At 37.0% G+C, this 19,815-nt stretch overlaps 1 protein-coding gene across 4 annotated transcripts in view; it reads right to left on the minus strand.

Annotated features, from left to right (window-relative positions):
* LOC136029544 (phosphatidylinositol 4-kinase type 2-alpha-like) overlaps positions 1 to 19,815 on the minus strand; it is a 105,584-nt gene that overhangs the window by 58,613 nt on the left and 27,156 nt on the right. For 2 of the 4 annotated variants that reach the window (XM_065708042.1, XM_065708034.1), the window contains exon 3: positions 5,597 to 5,676. In XM_065708042.1, the coding sequence (XP_065564114.1) occupies positions 5,597 to 5,676 (80 nt within the window). Of the gene's footprint in view, positions 1 to 5,518; positions 5,677 to 19,815 lie in introns of all 4 variants that reach the window. The other 2 variants (XM_065708017.1, XM_065708026.1) reach the window with 1 other exon arrangement.

Raw genomic sequence — 19,815 nt, forward strand, 5'->3', positions numbered from 1 at the left:
GATAGATAGATAGATAGATACAATACAAATTAACTGCGTAAAACTTGCGAATATACAACATTCTTCGCTGTCCAATTGTCGCTGCATATAAATAGATTGTCAGGTTTACCGACCCTCGAACATGCAACGTACAATTGTCCATGGGAAAAACAATCAGTATTAAGATCTATACTACATTTTTCTAATGATTGACCTTGAGCCTTGTTAATGGTGATTGCAAATGCTAATCGAATTGGGAATTGCAATCTTTTAAATTGAAAAGGCAGATCCGTTGGAATCATGGGAATGCGAGGAATAAGAACAGCCTCACCCTCAAAAGGCCCTGTCAAGATTGTGGCCTTTATTAGGTTTTCCATTGTTTTGTTTTTTTACGGCAAGTCGCGTGCCATTGCAAAGCTTTGTTGGGTTGATATTTCTCAAAAGTATTATTGGTACGCCTATTTTTAGTTGTAGCACGTGTGGTGGAAACCCTGAAAGATCAACGGAATTTAAAAATTCAGATGGATAATTAACCGCTTCATTTGGTTCCAAAACTGTGTCGACTGACTTGTAAAGGACTGCCTGGTCTCGAATCTTGGCCAAAACAATATTGTTGATTTCGTGGACCTCTATATTTTTGGGTGCAAGAATCGCTCTTTCACTTAGCCATTTATTATTTTTATAATTGTTTAGAATATTCGGAAATACTTTTTCAATCAATTCATTCTTGGACGTCACTAAATTACAGAAATCAGCAGGTAGTTGTATACGTCCTGAAATTGAGTCTACTGGGAGCTTTCCGTTTCCAATTGCCAGCAATTGATCTGAAAATGTTTGACCAGAGTCATCGTTTTGCAATCGGACACGCATATTTGTATAAAAAGGGTACTAGCCCTTTCCACCTTCAATCGAATGAGCCCTTTTCAAAGTTTCTGTGACAACAAACGGCCATTTCAAAATTTCTATCAGATACGTTTCGGGAAAATCCGGGGTGTAGGGAGAGTATCCACCATCCCATTCCTCTGAGTCTCGAAAGCACTAAAACTTCTGATTAGCAATCCAATAAGCCCCCTCTGAAGTTTATACGATCACCCTTTCTATATAAACCTTATATGGCCCCGAGGCATAACTTACAACCCTTGCCCTGAAGGCTGTTGGGGGGAGTGTCATCCTCAAAAACATAATTTCCTGGCCTTTTAACTACTTTGAACAAAATGGCTATTCAACATTTTGATTGGATGTGTTTGAGGAAATGGTTGGCGTGGGAGGGGGGTTAATTGCTCTCCAATCACTTTTGACTATTAAAAAGGGCACTAGCCGTTTTAATTTCCAATCGAATGAGCACTTTTTGAAATTTCAACGACAAATCCTACAATATGAAGTGCCCTGGTCTAAAAAAAAGAAAAGAAAAAGTAACACATTGCGCCGACGTCGCTCTTTACTTAGGCAGCGCTACAGCGCTGCCTGTGATATATGTTATATGAAATTGAATAGTCTATTACCCTGAAAGTTATTTTGAGTATTATATGGTGTCATGGCTTTGTTAGATCCTGATTGTCATAAAATATCGTTAAATGAACAAATTCTTGAGGCGCTTGATAAGCGAAAAGTTAAGGTAAAGGCACCTCGAGGCACTGGTCGAGATTCAAATGCTATTTCTGTCCCACTAAAGGTAGTTTCACATATAAGAATTTTTGCAGCACATAGTTCACAGAAAATGTTTTGGAAATTCTTAGTGGTCCTGCCTTAGGCTATGTTATCCTTGGTTGGGATACACTCCAAAACATAGACTTAAATGTTTGCATCTGAACCAATACGTTGACTTCCTCGAGTTATGAGAATGAGAAATCGATTAGTCTGCTATTTCTGAAAATTATAGTGATTCCCAAGAAAATAGTTGTAGACCCCTTTTCAATCAAAACGGTAGAGGTTCTTATTGGGTTGAAAGAAGGCCTTGGCCCAAGAAGTGACGGTCGTCACAGCAACTGCTGGCAAGTACTCTGAATTTATGCATGCTGCTTCTGTTTATGCTGTGGATGATAAGCGTTTAATTTCCATTTTTAAAGATGGTGTTCTCTGAGGTCAAACTGGCGAGAGGTAATTGGTAGTTTTACAGCACACGACGTAATTTTAGCCTGCAAAGCTTAAAATGTCAATAATGAGGGGAAAATCAGTGAATTGGTAGATAGCAAATGTATTGAAAACTATATTTGATTTAAGCTATTTAATAAAAAAAAACTGATACATGTAAAACAATATGCAAATAAAAAAGAAAATAAAAGGTATGCGTCTGAAATATCAAGATGAACTACAAAGAGAATCGAGGAATAATTAGAAGGCTTTGACGTACGATGGCGCAGAGTCCACAAGGGTAAAACTGGTGAATGGGCGGACTGTATTTGATCGGAGGACCAGGAGCCTTCCAAATGGATCTAGAAACATCAGGAAAGAGAAACTAAAGGGTTCAGGTGATCCTGGGTCAGTAGGGTTAGAGCTCACAGAAGCAAAGAAAGATTTAGGTTGCAGATCCGCAAATTGAAAAGCCTGCAGGTTTCGTGTCATGGACAATGAGAGGAAAAGAAACGGATAAAGGGAATTCCAAAGCATGGAGGAAAAAAAATATTTGTTTTGGCTTATTAAAGTCTTCGAAAGCCCGTATCTTGAGGGTAGCGTCCTTTATCCTTATCCATCAGGAAGCGTTGGCAAAGACAAAGGATTCCATAGAACATATAACAACATCTTTTAAAGTGTCCTGGTAGACACGATTATAAAACCAGCACTTGACAACTTGCTCAATAGTGACCGCATGTCTAACTGGGGCAAGTGTGTCGTATTTGTTTTTTTTTTTTTTTTTTTTTTTTTTTATCTTTGATAAAGGTGAGACACAGATTGAAGGAGATCCGAGAGAAGAGCAAAAAAGAAGAAACTGTTTTATAAAAAGTAGAAAAGAAGAGCTTCTCAGCCTCAAGGTTATTATACAGATTACTAAAAAAAAAAAAACGCTAATGAATTAGAAAGGGTAGTCTTAATTAGAATGAAGATGATAATAAGTTTTGTGTTGATAAGTTTGACAGAAGAAACGATTTCTTTGAATGTGTAATAACAGGAAGATAAATAAGTTAAGCGGAATCTATGTAGCAAGTTGTCTCAAACGGTGAATTTACTTCTTAATGATATTTTATGAAAACTGAAAGATTCAACTGTGTTGTTTGGGTGGAAAGAGAAAAAAAGGAAAACACCGGAAAATATATCCTTGCAGTTGTTTAGATTGAAGGGTACTATTTTTGGCCGGTTTATGTTTAGTTTCTGGGATTTTTGTGTTCCAAGTTTGTTATGAAGGATATTTTGATAATATTCAGAGTGTTTTTTATTTGTTTACTGGGTGTAAATTTATGTGAATTCTATGCGAACTAAGCCTGGCAATATAAAGTAGTGAAATGAACTAAAGATGTGAATCTGTCAATGTTCAGGACAATTTCTTAGTACTGGTTTTTATAGCTTACGATATAGTTTTAGTGCCAGTATTTTCTTTGATGTTCTTATTAAGTGTGCCTACTTTTGTGAGTATAGATTTTTTTTTTGAAAAACCAAGGGTAAATCTGTAAGCTGTGATGATAATAGTTTTACTATCATATACGGATTATCCTTTCATATACGGAGTAATTTCTGTTCGTGTTAAGTTTTAATGTCGCTCCTTACTTTCATTTCAAAAAACTTGTTTTTTTTTAATTTAATTTCGGAAAGTTTTTGAATTAATGCATGTCTGATTTTAGCTCCTGTACATAAATTATTAAAATGAAATTTACATATTAATTCTTCTTTTGGCTAAATGGCTTTCTGTTAGTTTTGATTAGACGATTTTGAGAAAAAAGGGGTGGGGAAGGAGGCCTATTGCCCTCCAATTTTTCGGTTACTTAAAAAGGCAACTAGATCTTTTAATTTTTAACGAATGTTTTTATTAGTAAAAAATATACGTAACTTAAGAATTAACTTACGTAACAAACTTTCATAACCTTATATTTTTATTATGTATACGAGGGGGTTTGTACCCTTGTTAATACCTCGCTCTTTACACTAAATCGTAAGTTTTGTCCCAATTCTTTAAGAATGACCCCTGAATCAGGAAAGGCCGTAGAATAAATAGTTGAAATTACTAAAAATACTTTAGCATAAAGAGCAAGGTATTTATCTCCTCCTAAATACCTCGCTCTTTATGCTAAAGTATTTTTAAAACCCCTCATATGCGTAATAATCTCTGTTCGTTTTAAGTTTCAATGCTATTTCTTCCTATCATTTGAAAAAACATTTTCATGTTTATTTTTCATTGTTTTCTTATAGTAATGCAATCCTGCACCCTTGTCATTGAATTTTTCTTCCCCCATGACAGATTCCTCCAAGGAAAGATCCTCCAACATAGCCCCCTCTCCTCAGCCCCACCCACAAACAAAATAAAATCCCCTTGAAAACGTCTGTACACTTCCCAATAACCATTACTATATGTAAACACTGGTCAAAGTTTGTAACTTGCAGCCCCTCCCCCAGGGAGTGTGGGGGAGTAAGTCATCCCCAAAGACATAGTTATTATGGTTTTCGACTATGCTGAACAAAATGGCTATCTCAAAATTTTGATCCGTTGACTCTGGGAAAAAAATGAGCGTGGCAGGGGGCCTAGATGCCCTCCAATTTTTTTGGTCACTTAAAAATGGCACTAGAACTTTTCATTTCCGTTAGAATGAGCCCTCTTGCGACATTCTAGGACCACTTGGTCGATACGATGACCCCTGGGGAAAAAAAAACAACAAACAAACAAATAAACACGCACCCGTGATTTGTCTTCTGGCAAAAAAAACAAAATTCCACAATTTTGTAGATAGGAGCTTGAAACTTCTACAGTAGGGTTCTCTGATACGCTGAATCTGATGGTGTCATTTTTGTTAAGATCCTACAACTTTTAGGGGTGTTTTCCCCTATTTTCCTAAATAAGGGAAATTTTCTCAGGCTCGTAACTTTTGATGGGTAAGACTAAACTTGATGAAACTTATATATTTAAAATCAGCATTAAAATGCAATTCTTTTGATGTAGCTATTGATATCAAAATTCAATTTTTTTAGAGTTTTGGTTACTATTGAGCCGGGTCGCTCCTTACTACAGTTCGTTACCACGAACTGTTGGAAAAAAAAATTGATCAAAAAATGAAAATTATTGCTATCACTGAAATTAGAAAGATCCTAAAAAACTAAAAATATGACAACTAAAGCTAGCTAATACGCAGTGCAGCTGAAATAAAGTTTTTGGCACATACTGAGTTAAATAAAACAAAGCTTCTACGACCTGTGCCCTCCCCCAACTAAAATTAGCTGTAGGGTGGATTTCACTACAGTTAGAGTAAAAAAATAAGTTATGACATCGCAAACAAACAACCATATTACTGAATCTACAAAAGCGTTAGTATCAAAATGAAAATATACCTTTTAGTAGTACAATAAGCCAATATTACAGCCAGTTGACTATTTGCTACTCCCCCTAGTTGTTTCTTACCTATAAATCTATTAACAGATTCAATTCTAGCATGTCCTAACAATGGTTGGTGTTCCCTTGTTTTCGGCAAATTCTTACCAATGCCATCAAATCCGATATCCGGCAAGATGGAAGACTCTTTACTTTCCGGAGAGACGGTGTTTAGCTTCCGCGTTCCCCTGAAAAAAGAAATAATACACTCACCAATATCCCGCTCATTTAAGACAAAAAAATCTATTGTCGAAAGTCTAGTATTATTGGAAGGTTCCAATTCTGTCGATAGTTTCACAGTACCATACATTTCTGTTATCTTATTACACGGCTGATTAAATGAATGGTGAGAGAAAAGGCAGATAAGGTATAATCACTTTGTCAGCTAAAATAATCACATGCGCTGGGACAAATCTCATTATGGAATGTTTTCAAATACACTGAACTACTAGAATCACCCCATCTGTTAATTTTCTAAGTAGCTCTTTAAATAAAAAAAAAAAAAATCTAATTTTACAATTTAAAACAAAATTAGTAATTAAAAGTCAGCCACTTTCCCCCCTAATGTTCAAAAAGAACTTATAATGTCAAGCTGGCAACCCCAACAAAAGCAGAAATACTCAAAGTGATTAAGGCCCTGAAGGACAAAAAGCCCCAGGCCAAGATGGTCTCAACCCCGGAAATATACAAACAGTGTCTCGAGATCACTATGAAACAGCTCCATGGTATCTTTGAAGAGGTATGGAGGACGCACACTTTCCCAAAGGATTACAAGACATCAGTTATTCTTCCATTTTACGAGAAAACTGATAAAATTGAGTGCAATAATTACCAGGGAATAAGTCTAATTGACATTGCAGTAAGATTTTTGGGGCTGTTTTTTTCTTAACCGCTTCAAGGGGGCAAGGGAGAAAAGAACCCGTGAAAACCAAGCAGGTTTCCATCCTGGTATAGACTGGCCTGACAATATTTTTGCACTCGAAAAGTTCGAAAAGTATAATATGCCTCTGATTCTGATATTTTGGGACTTCGTTTCCACATTCGACTCGATCACTCGCGAAAAACTTCGGAAAATTCTAGAAAATGAAGGAGTGCCCCTGAAATTCGTCGAACTGATTAAAGCATACTACAAGGGATCTGCGAGCCAAGTTCGAGTTCACGGAGAGGAGACTGAAGAATTCCCGGTTGAGTTTGGAGTAAAACAAGGCTGCGCCCTGTCTCCAACTCTGTTTAACTACTGCATTGATTAGGTGCTTGAAAAGAGCTCATCCAAGAGTTCAAATTGCACAGGATCTTTCACTTAACGATCTTGAATACACTGATGATGTCAAAATTCTCTCAGGCCCTGTAAAAGCTCAAATTATGCTCGATGATGTGATTAATTGGGCAGATCATATTGGCTTGAAAGTCAGTAAAGGGAAGACAAAATTTATGGCAATAAATCACACGTATCTATTACCGTTAACTATCTATCACGTACAATTGGATCAGGTCGACAGCTTCGGCTTAGCTCTCAGCTTGGTACTGATGGATCTTCAGACAACGATATTAAACAGCGATTGCAGAAAGCATAGATGGTCTTTGCTTCCTTTAGAAAACCACTGTGGAGCAGGCGTGAATTTAATGCACGAATTAAAGTTTGAGACTATCCGTCTTTGGTTCAAACAATCCTTCTTGCGAAACTTTAGTGAAGAGACTACATGAAAAATGCACTGAAGAGGTTTGAGCATAACTGTGTGTGTAGCATCCTTCGGATAAACGTGAATGATCGAATACCAAACGTGGATATACGATAAATAAGTGGTATCAAGAGATGCATTGCCATCACAATCAAGGAGTGTCGACTGCAATGGTTGAGCCATGTCTTACGAAGGTCAAAAGAGTACTTGCCTCGCCAAACCCTTCTAGCTGAGCCCCTCAGCTCATGGAAGAGACGCCAAGGAGGACAGCGGAAAAACTGGAACTTGCTTGAATTAAATTTTGAGCCTATTAGGGAAGGGAGGAGGTTAAGAATGTTCGGTCACAGATGGAAAATCCAATGGCTCCCACTTGCAAAGCAGCTGGCAACAGACCGCACTACAAAAACAAAACTTTCAAAAATTCACCAGGCTAAAACATTCTTTCATAACTCGTTTACTTTTATCCCTGTGATTTTGGAAAGTTGCTTCATCCAATCAGAAATGTACAAGCAAAAATCATTCAAATAATCGTTAAATTAACGTACAAAGACAAAATTCATTAGCGTTCCACATAAAGGCTATGGCATGAGTCAAAGGGACACAAGAAAAACACATCTGCAAACGAAAACATGTTGCAAAAATATAAGATATACAAGTTGTCAAAATAAATATGTGACAAGTCGGCATCTCAAAAGTCATATACTAAAACAATAAAAAAAGTTTAAATGATTTTCGTCTGAAAAAGAAAAACAAATTCACCACTTGACAGGGGTACATGCTCTCTGAGAGGGGGGTGAGCGAACCTGGGGGAATATCCAAAATTTCGCAAATTTACCTCCGACACAATGTTTCTAACTTAAAACGATCAGAAGCTACCACACATAAGTAAAGTGATGCTGCCCCCTACGAAGTTTCAAAAATGCCCCACCGGCGTGTCCACATGTCCCATGAGTTACAAACCTTCTACCAGTAATGAGTTAAATTGCATGGTGACACAGAACAACTTCATAGGAGAATCATCTATAGGAGGACAACTGCGACAGGGCATAAGACCAGATCTATGGACAACGGCCTCTGCAAAGGGCCGCCTCGACCCTTTCGAGGTACCTGCAAGACTGGGGACCTTGCGGTCAACTCAATTTCCACTTGAAGAGTGGAGCCCCTAGAGGAAATTATAGCCTAGTAAACGACACAGCATTCACAAGGGATTCTGATTAATGGATAATTCTTCTGGGCTTGGTCTGTTTTGAAGGGCGTTTTCGGGCTGAAAAACCTTGTCCTAGCTAATTTATCTACTATGTATTGCCTCCCAATAGTAGAATAATATTTGTAAGCATGAATATATAATGAGTCGGAGGTAATAAGATTGGGACTGTCTGTGCAGGATTTCGATTCTTGTTGATAGAAGAGCATCGCCAAGTGCTGAAACCATGTTGTGACCAAGATGAACCACGGATCGCAAACAGCCTCCATTCATATTGGAGGTCCCAGGGACTTCTTGCTGTCCGGTTCTAAGTCGGCTTAATCGCTTCGGTGTAGACTTGAGAAGCTATGTCCCCATCCTGCACTGGTATCTGGGATCATTGCTTTCCCTGAGGCCAAAATAATTTCGATGAATTAAAGAACATGAAAATTGGAACTTGGAATGTCTCGACGTTTAAAAATGACTAGCGTAATGACATTCTGACTGACGAATTCAGACGATTCGAACTGGACTTATTAAAGAGTTTCAGAAAAACTCATATCCCAGGGGTAGGAAGCATGAAATTAGGTGATATAGAGTTTGTTCACCCAGGCAGGAAGGATGGGGACTAAGAATTCAGGGTATCAGTTATAGTAGTATATGCCCCTGTTGAACCGACTGACGGAGATACAGGTGACCCAGATAAATTTTACTTACAGTTACGGGAGTAAAAAGACAGGGTCCCAGGTAGATATTTGGTGTTTTCACAAGGAGATTTCAACGAACTGGTAGGTAAAAATAGGAATAGATGGTATCCTAGCCTAGGTAAATTAGGAGTAGGAAAATAAACAGTAATGGCTACAGAGTTTTGCAATTTTGTAGGTATAATAATCTAATTATAACCAACAGGGTGTTTGGTAATACAATGGCCCATAAGCTGACAAGGTATTCACGTGATGCTAGAACAGCAAACCTTATAGATTACTAGCTGTTGGGGAGGCACTTCGCGCCCCCCAAGCCCCCTCGTGCGCGTAAGTCGTTACACGCCATATTAGTTACGCGCCATTGTAGTTGTGTCCCTGTGTCCCACCTGTGAATATATATATATGTATATATATATATATATATATATATATATATATATATATATATTTAACTACGCAAAATTTGCAAATATACAACATTCTTCGCTGTCCCATTGTCTGTACATATAAATAGATTGTCAGGTTTACCGACTCTTGAACATGCAACATATAATTTTCCATGGGAAAAACAATCCGTATTCAGATCTATACCTCATGATTCTAATGATTGCCCTTGATCTTTGTTGATGGTGATTGCTAATCGAACATTCCCCGTGTCCCCGTCGTCATTTATATATCCCCCTGTGCCCCCCGGCGTCCCCGTTGTAGTTGTGTCCCTGTGTCCCGGTCGTCATTTATATTCCCTGTGTCCCGGTCGTCATTTATATTCCCTGTGTCCCGGTCGTCATTTATATTCCCTATGTCCCGGTCGTCATTTGTGTCCCGGTGTCCCAGTCTGTAATTTCTCTTTGAGTGTCCCGGTCGTCAATTTATATTCCCTGTGTCCCGGTCGTTATTTGTGTCCCGGTGTCCCGCTCTGTATATACATTCGTTTTTGAATTGGTAAATGATGAAATAAATTTTTAGTTTCTTTCCTTTTTTTCTTTTTAGTTTTTTTTAGCTTTTTTAGTTTTTTTTCTTTTTTCTTTTTTAGTTTTTTTTGTAGTTTTTCCCTTTTTTTAGTTTTTTTATTTTTATTTATATTTTTTTAGTTTTCTTTTTCTCCTTTATTTTTCAGTTTTTTTCCTTTTTTTAGTTTTTTTCTTTTTAGTTTTTAGTTTTATTAGTTTTTTACCTTTTTTATTTTTTTTAGTTTTTTAGTTTTTTTAGTTTTTTTTATTAGTTGTTAGTTTTTTTTTGTAGTTTTTACCTTTTTTAAGCCAAGGTTCGAACCTGGAACCTCTTGAACTTAGAACCTGGAACATGACGCCTTACCAACTCAGCTACATCAGCTTGAATACATTCGTTTTTGAATTGGTATATGATGAAATAATTCTGACGTCATATGCGGACAAATACGACGTCACTCGACAGACAGACAGACAACTTATTTTTATATATATAGATATAGATTTTTAACCACGTAAAACTTGCGAATATACAACATTCTTTGCTGTCACATTGTCTGTCCATATAAATAGACTGTCAGGTTTTCATTTATATTCCCTCTGTCCCGGTCGTCATTTGTGTCCCGGTCTGTAATTTCTCTTTGAGTGTTTTTTCTTTTTATTTTTTTTTAGTTTTTTACCTTTTTTCTTTTTTCAGTTTTCTTTTTCTTCTTTATTTTTCAGCGTCACTATGAAATACATATCGCCGAACCTTTGTTTTTTTAACTAAAATCTGGTAGGCATTGATGACCTTATCCAAGTCAAAATCCCAAACCCAATCATCATCGCTATCATTTTCAGTTTTGATATGTTTTGACTCTCGCTGTCCAGGTGGATTTTCATCTAACTGCGCGGTTTTGCGTTCTTTAGCCGCAAGCCTGTTTTCTTGCTGTTCTTGTGATTCCTCGGCACGCTTTCTTTTCTTACTTTCTCTATCAGCCGCAAGCCTGTTTTCTTGTTGTTCTTGTGATTCCTCGGCACGCTTTCTTTTCTTACTTTCTCTACCAGCCGGAAGTTTTTGGCATAGACTCTTTGAGCAGCTTCCTCGGCTGTTGCTTTTGTAGGTTCTTCAGTCATTTTACAATTAAACATTTTTCCGTCCACGATCTTCTTACAATTAAAAATTTGTCTTTGAACGATCTTCTTAAATACTTTTAATGACGTCATCGTCATAACAAACATGACGACAACTAACTTCATGAAGAAATAATGACATGACGTCACTCGACAGACATAACACACATACAATCTATCTATATATATAAAAATAAGTTGTCTGTGAGTGGATCTGTGGATCAGGTGACGTCATGTTTGTCCGCATATGACGTCTGAATTATTTCACACTACAAACAAAATAACATACAAAATAAGAAAAAAAACTAAAAAAGGTAAAAACTACAAAAAAACTAAAAAGAAAAAAAAACTAAAAAAGCTAAAAAACTAAAAAAAAACTAAAAAAAAAGGTAAAAAACTAAAAACTAAAAAAAAACTGAAAAAACTAAAAAAAAGGCAAAAACTACAAAAAAAACTAAAAACTAATAAAAAATCTAAAAAACTAAAAAAAATAAAAAAACTAAAAAAAAAGGTAAAAAAACTAAAAAAAAACTAAAAACTAAAAAAGAAAAAAACTAAAAAAAGGAAAAGACTGAAAAATAAAAGAGAAAAAGAAAACTAAAAAAATATGAATAAAAATACAAAAAAATAAAAAAGATAAAAACTACAAAAAAACTAAAAAGAAAAAACGAAAAAAACTAAAAAAGCTAAAAAAATAAAAGAAGCAAAAATCTAAAGAAGGTAAAAACTACAAAAAAAAAGAAAACAAAATAAAAAAATCTAAAAAAGCTTAAAAACTAAAAAAAAACTAAAAAAAGATAAAAAACTAAAAAAAAAAACTAAAAAAAGGAAAAAACCATAAAATAAACTAAAAACTAATAAAAAATAAAAGTAAAAAAAGCTAAAAAACTAAAAAAACTAAAAAAAACTAAAAAAGGTAAAAACTAAAAGAACTAAAAAAGAAAAAAACTAAAAAAAGGAAAAAACTGAAAAATAAAGGAGAAAAAGAAAACTAAAAAAATATAAATAAAAATAAAAAAACTAAAAAGATAAAAACTTCAAAAAAAACTAAAAAGAAAAAAGAAAAAAACTAAAAAACCTAAAAAAAGGTAAAAATCAATAAAAAAAAACTAAAAACAAAAAAAGGGAAAAAATTAAAAATTTATTTCATCATAAGTATTCAACTGACGAAATTACAGACCGGGACAAGGGGACACAAATGACGACCGGGACACCGGCACATAGGGAATATGAATGACGACACTCAAAGAGAAAGCGACCGGGACAAAAGGAATGTTCGATTAGCAATCAACAAAGCACCGGGACACAAATGACGACCGGGACACAGGGAGTATAAATGACGACCAGGATATAAGTAAAAAAAACTAAAAAAAAAAAACTAAAAAAAGGTAAAAACTACAAAAAAACTAAAAAGAAAAAAAAATAAAAACTAATAAAAAAACTAAAAAATCTAAAAATCTAAATAAACTAAAAAAGAAAAAAAATAAAAAAAGGAAAAAAATAAAGGAGAAAAACAAAACTAAAAAACGAATGTATATACAGACCGGAACACCGGGATACAAATGACGACCGGGACACAGGGAATATAAATGACGACCGGGACACATGGACACAACTACAACGGGGACGCCGGGGGGCACAGGGGGATATAAATGACGACCGAGACACCGGTACACATGGAATATAAATGACGCCCGGACACTCAAAGAGAAATCACAGACTGGGACACAGGGACACAAATGACGACCTGGACACAGGGACAAAATTACAAAGGGGATGCCGGGGGGCACAAGGGGATATATAAATGACGATGGCGACACAGGGAATGGTAGATTAGCAATCACCATCAACAAAGCTCAAGGGCAATCATTAGAATCATGAGGTATAGATCTGAATACGGATTGTTTTCCCATGGACCATTATATGTTGCATTTTCAAGAGTCGGTAAACAATCTATTTATATGCACAGACAATGGGACAGCAAAGAATGTTGTATATTCGCAAGTTTTACGTAGTTAAAAACATATATATATATATATCTATATTCACAGGTGGGACATAGGGACACAACTACAATGGCGCGTAACTAATATGGCGCGTAACGACTTACGCGCGCGGGGGGGCTTGGGGGGGGCGCGAAGCGCCCCCACCAACTAGGTGTTGGGGTGGCGCGAAGCGCCACCCCAACAGCTAGTCTTTATATATAAAAATAAGTTTTCTGTCTGTGTGTCTGTCTGTCTGTCAGGTGACGTCATGTTTCTGTGTTGACTGACGTCATGAAATTAGTTGTCGTCATTTTTACTTTGACGGTGACGTCATTCAAGATATTTAAGACATATGTTCACGTAGAAATCTATTAATGTTTAAGTTTAAAATGACTGATGAACTTACAATGGCAAAAGCCGATGAAGATGCTCAAAGATTCTATGCCAAAAAACTTGCTGCTGATAGAGAAAGTCAGAAAAGAAAGCGTGCCGAGGAATCAAAAGAACAGCAAGGAAACAGGCTTGAGGCTGATAGAGAAAGAAAGAACAGAAAGCGTGCCGAGGAATCAAAAGAACAGCAAGGAAACAGGCTTGAGGCTGATAGAGAAAGAAAGAACAGAAAGCGTGCCGAGGAATCAAAAGAACAGCAAGGAAACAGGCTTGAGGCTGATAGAGAAAGAAAGAACAGAAAGCGTGCCGAGGAACTACCAGAGCAACGCGGAAGCAGACTTGCTGCTAAGAGAGAAAGTGAAAAAAGAAGGCGTGCCGAGGAATTACAAGAACAGCAAGAAATCAGGCTTGCTGCTGATAGAGAAAGTAAGAAAAGAAAGCGTGCCGAGGAATCACAAGAACAGCAAGAAATCAGGCTTGCTGCTGATAGAGAAAGTAAGAAAAGAAAGCGTGCCGAGGAATCAGAGCAACCTGAAAGTTATCGCCTGGCATTCAGGTACAACCCAGTCGATGATTATAGCTTGAGTAGATGTGTTCAAATCGGGACAATGTCTAAAATTTGTCCCTATTGCAAGGCCTTGAAATTCAATGGTGAAACAATGGGAATGTGTTGCGCCTCAGGAAAAGTTAAACTTCCTCTATTGGCTGCACCACCAGAGCCATTGAAGACTTCCTTGCTGGAACTACGTCAGAATCTAAGCGTTTTTTGTCACAAATCAGAAAATACAACTCATGTTTCCAAATGACGTCGTTTGGAGCCCAAATCGAAAATCCAGATCAATTTATGTCTACTTTCAAAGTAAAAGGGCAAATTTATCATAGAGCAGGGCCCCTTCTACCATTCTCAGGCGAGAATAATAAATTTTTACAATTGTACTTCATCAGTGGTAGAAATTCTGAATTGAATGCACGTTGCGAAATTTCTCCCAAAGTTGAAAGGACAATCGTTTCCCAATTGCAACATCTTTTCCACGAAAATAATAATTTTGTGCGTCTGTTCAAAACAGCCATCGATTTGATGCCTACTGATACGCATAAAATTGTTATTTCCGCTGACAAAACGCCCCCTGGCCAACAAGTGCGTAGATACAATGCTCCAACTATCGACGAAGTGGCAATTGTTATGGTCGGTGATCAGTTTTTACTTCAAGATATTATTCTTCATAAGCGAAACGTTCAGTTGGTAAGAATTGCTGAAACTCATCGATGCCCTACAATATCCTATCATTTTTTGGGATGGAGCCGACGGCTATCACTTTAATATTGAATTGATAAATCCAGCCACTAACAAAGAAATGAATAAGAAATGCAGTGCAATGCATTATTATTCCTATAGACTAATGATTCGGCAGGGTGAAGAAAATTATATTTTAAAATGCCGTGAATTGTTTCACCAATTTGTCGTTGATATGTATGCTAAAATTGAATCAGAACGTTTGCTATATATCCGCCTGAATCAGACCAAGCTCCGCTCTGAACAATACATTCATTTGCGAGATGCAGTTATAAATGACGGTAATACCACAAACGTTGGAAGATTAACAATTTTACCTTCGTCATATGCTGGCAGTCCCCGTCATATGCATGAATATGCTCAAGATGCTATTGCGTATGTTCGTCTCTATGGTCGTCCAGATTTATTTATTACATTTACATGTAATCAATCTTGGGACGAGATACTGCAGCTTTTACTTCAAGGACAATCGGCGGTTCATAGGCATGACATTACGGCCCGTGTCTTCCGGCAAAAGTTGAAATCACTGATAAACTACATAGTAAAACTTGAAGTGTTTGGGTCAGTGCGATGCTGGATGTACTCAGTGGAATGGCAAAAACGAGGTTTGCCACACGCACATATACTAATCTGGCTACATAAAAAAATTACTTCGAACGAAATTGATGATGTGATTTCCGCTGAAATACCTGATAAAAATGTCGATAAGGGGTTACATGATATTATTGTAAAAAATATGATACATGGACCTTGCGGTGCACTGAACGAAAATTCACAATGCATGGCCAAAGGAAGGTGCACAAAGCAATATCCTCGACTTTTAGTATCAAACACAATTACTGGCAATGATGGTTACCCACAATATAGAAGAAGATCTACTGAAGATGGCGGTAAAACAGCAATAATAAAGAAGCGTAACGGTACCACCATCGAAGTAGATAACCAGTGGGTTGTTCCATATTCCCCATTATTATCAAAAACATTTAATGCACACATAAACGTTGAATACTGTAACTCCGTAAAGGCAATCAAATACATATGTAAATACGTCAACAAAGGCAGTGACATGGCAGTTTTTGGCTTGCAGCCCGAAATCAAAGATTTCGACGAAATCGTACAATATCAGGCTGGAAGATACATAAGCAGTAATGAAGCTGTTTGGCGAATTCTTTCATTTCCGATACATGAACGTAGTCCAGCTGTTGTTCACTTAGCGGTACATTTACAGAATGGTCAACGTGTTTATTTCACGGAAACCAACGTGCAACAAAGAGTCCTGAATCCACCAGATACAACATTAACAGCTTTTTTTTCGCTTTGCAAAAATGATTCTTTTGCAAAAAAAACTGCTGTATACTGAAGTGCCTTCGTATTACACGTGGAATACTAAAAATAAAGTATTTGAACGTCGAAAACAGGGTAAGTCAGTCGACGGCCAACCTACCATCTTCAAAGATACTACGATAGGAAGACTCTACACCGTTCACCCCAATCAACATGAATGCTTCTTTCTACGCCTGCTTTTGGTGAATGTACCCGGTCTGACATCCTTTGAGTATTTGAGAACTGTAAACGGTACTATACATGACACTTACCGTAGTGCATGCCAAGCTCTGGATTTATTGGAGAATGACCAACACTGGGATAACTACATCAATGACGCGTGCGAAACGTCAACCCCAAGTCAAATTCGTGCATTGTTTGGCATCATTTTAACAACTTGCTCTCCATCAGCTCCTACAGAGTTATGGGAAAAATATAAGTCAAAAATGTCCGAAGATATACTCCATCGAAAACAGTTAGAGACGTCAGATATGACTTTTGATTTTACATCAGAAATTTATAACTACACTTTAGTTATTATAGAAGATTTGTGCGTACGTATGGCGAACAAACCTCTTCAGGATTTGGGAATGCCTTCACCTAACCGTATCGCTGCTGTTTCGACATGTGTAGAATTGGATCGTGAATAAAGTTACAGTACGAGTGATCTATTGTCGTATGTACAAAATAACATTTCCAAGTTAACGTCGGAACAAAAAGACATTTATGATACGATAATGCATTGTGTCGATAACAACGTTGGAGAAATTTTCTTTTTGGATGCGCCAGGAGGTACTGGTAAAACATTTGTGATAAAACTGATTATGGCATCAATTCGATCAAAAAATGATATAGCGTTGGCAATTGCGTCGTCCGGAATAGCCGCAACATTGCTGCCTGGTGGAAGAACTGCTCATTCCGCTTTGAAATTGCCTCTGAATTTGCATTCTACAGAAACTCCCACGTGCAATATTTCCAAATCATCTGGGATGGGTAAAGTATTGCAGCAATGCAAACTTATTATTTGGGATGAATGCACAATGGCACATAAAAAATCGCTCGAGGCTCTGGATCAATGCTTGAAAGATTTGAGAGGGAAGTCGAAACCCTTTGGCAGCACATTAATATTGCTTGCGGGAGATTTCAGGCAAACATTACCTATAATACCTAGATCAACTCCTGCAGACGAAATGAATGCTTGCCTGAAAAATTCTAATTTATGGGCACACGTAAAAATATTAAAATTAACTACAAATATGCGTGTCCGATTGCAAAACGATGACTCTGGTCAAACATTTTCAGATCAATTGCTGGCAATTGGAAACGGAAAGCTCCCAGTAGACTCAATTTCAGAACGTATACAACTACCTGCTGATTTCTGTAATTTAGTGACGTCCAAAAATGAATTGATTGAAAAAGTATTTCCGAATATTTTAAAAAATTATAAAAATAATAAATGGCTAAGTGAAAGAGCGATTCTCGCACCCAAAAATATAGACGTCCACGAAATCAACAATATTGTTTTGACCAAGATTCGAGACCAGGCAGTCCTTTACAAGTCAGTCGACACAGTTTTGGAACCAAATGAAGCGGTTAATTATCCATCTGAATTTTTAAATTCCATAGATCTTTCAGGGTTTCCACCACACGTGCTACAACTAAAAATAGGCGTACCAATAATACTTTTAAGAAATATAAACCCACCAAAGCTTTGCAATGGCACTCGACTTGCCGTAAAAAAAAACAATGGAAAACCTAATAGAGGCCACAATCTTGACAGGGCCTTTTGAGGGTGAGGCTGTTCTTATTCCTCGCATTCCCATGATTCCAACGGATCTGCCTTTTCAATTTAAAAGATTGCAATTCCCAATTCGATTAGCATTTGCAATCACCATTAACAAAGCTCAAGGTCAATCATTAGAAAAATGTGGTATAGATCTTAATACTGATTGTTTTTCCCATGGACAATTGTACGTTGCATGTTCGAGGATCGGTAAACCTGACAATCTATTTATATGCAACGACAATTGGACAGCGAAGAATGTTGTATATTCGCAAGTTTTACGCAGTTAATTTGTATTGCATCTATCTATCTATCTATTTATATAAAAACGAGTTGTGTGTATGCATGTTTGTTTGTTTGTAAAAACAACGTTTGCATGTGACGTCATTATTAGTACATACGGCTTTGTATATGCTCAGACAATGGGAAAGCCAAGAATGTTGTATATTCGCTATTTTTACGTAGTTTGAAACACATATATAAATCTATCTATATTCACAGGTGGGACACAGGGACACAACTACAATGGCGCGTAACTAATATGGCGCGTAACGACTTACGCGCGCGGGGGGGCCTGGAGGGCGCGAAGAGCCCCACCAACTAGGTGTTGGGGTGGCGCGAAGCGCCACCCCAACAGCTAGTTTATTTATATATATATAGATTATGTTATAGTAAACCGAAGACTGGCAGGATGAATACAAGATACTATGGTATACAGGAGTGCTGTTATTGATGTGAAAAGTAAAGATCACCATGTAGTAGTGTCTATGGTTAATTTAAAACTGAAATCTCGGAAGGGTAACTACCTCCCGGGAAGTTATGATGTTAGTAGACTCCAGGATGAGAATTTGAGAGAAACTTTCCAGGAACAATTGAATACTAAACTTGAGGGTTTAAAATTTGACAACGTGGAAGATGGTTGGAATAATTTTAGAAAAACAATTTGTGAAGTTGCTGATGGTGTCTTGGGGAAGAAAGTTAAGACTGCAGCGGAAATATAAGTGAAAAAGCCTCATATTTAATAGAGAGGAGAAGGAATTTGTACAACAATTATCTGAGTGATAGATCATAAGAAAACAAAAGGAATGTAAAGAAAGGAGAGACAGCAGTAGAATATGAACTGAGCAGGTGCGGAGTGGAGGCCATGGATAAAATTGCCGAGGATCTGGAAGATGCAACTAGACGGCATAATAGTAAAATATTATACTGGCATGTTAATAAATTGAGATGGAGTAGTCAATCCGGACTTGTCCCAGTTAAAGATAGGAACTGGGCCACAATTAGTGATACGGATAGAGTTAAAGAGAGATGGGCGGAACATTTTGAGAATGTGCTAAACCAAGATACAGTTGCAGAAAAAGAAATAGATAAAAACGAAAAAGTTTGTGATACCTTGGATGTGAAGCAAGATTGTTTTATGAAGAAAAATTAGCGACAGTACTAAAAGGATTAAAAATAATAAGGCTCCAGGCGCTGATAGTGTGGTAAACGAGTTTCTTAAATATAGTGGCTCCGAGGTTAGACATAAGTTATTGAAGATTAGGAATATGATTTTTGAAATGGAGGAAGTACCTAACGACTTTAGGAAAACCTTAATGAAACCACTGTTTTAAAAAAGGTCACTTTTATCATCTTATATTACATTCCTAACCCCCTCCCTTCCCCAATAGGCTCAAAATTTAATTCAAGCAAGTTCCAGTTTTTTCGCTGTCCTCTTTGGCGTCTCTTCCATGAGCTGAGGGGCTCAGCTAGAAGGATTCGGCGATGCAAGTACTCTTTTGACCTTCGTAAGACATGGCTAAACCATTTCAGTCGACACTCCTTGATCGTGATGGCAACGGATATCTTGATACTACTTATTTTTCTATATCCACACTAGCTGCTGTTTCATTATTGGACTTGAGACCGGTTTTATTTCCTTTTAAA

Source organism: Artemia franciscana, chromosome 1 (assembly GCF_032884065.1).
Source record: "Artemia franciscana chromosome 1, ASM3288406v1, whole genome shotgun sequence".
In the NCBI taxonomy this organism is placed as follows: domain Eukaryota; kingdom Metazoa; phylum Arthropoda; class Branchiopoda; order Anostraca; family Artemiidae; genus Artemia; species Artemia franciscana.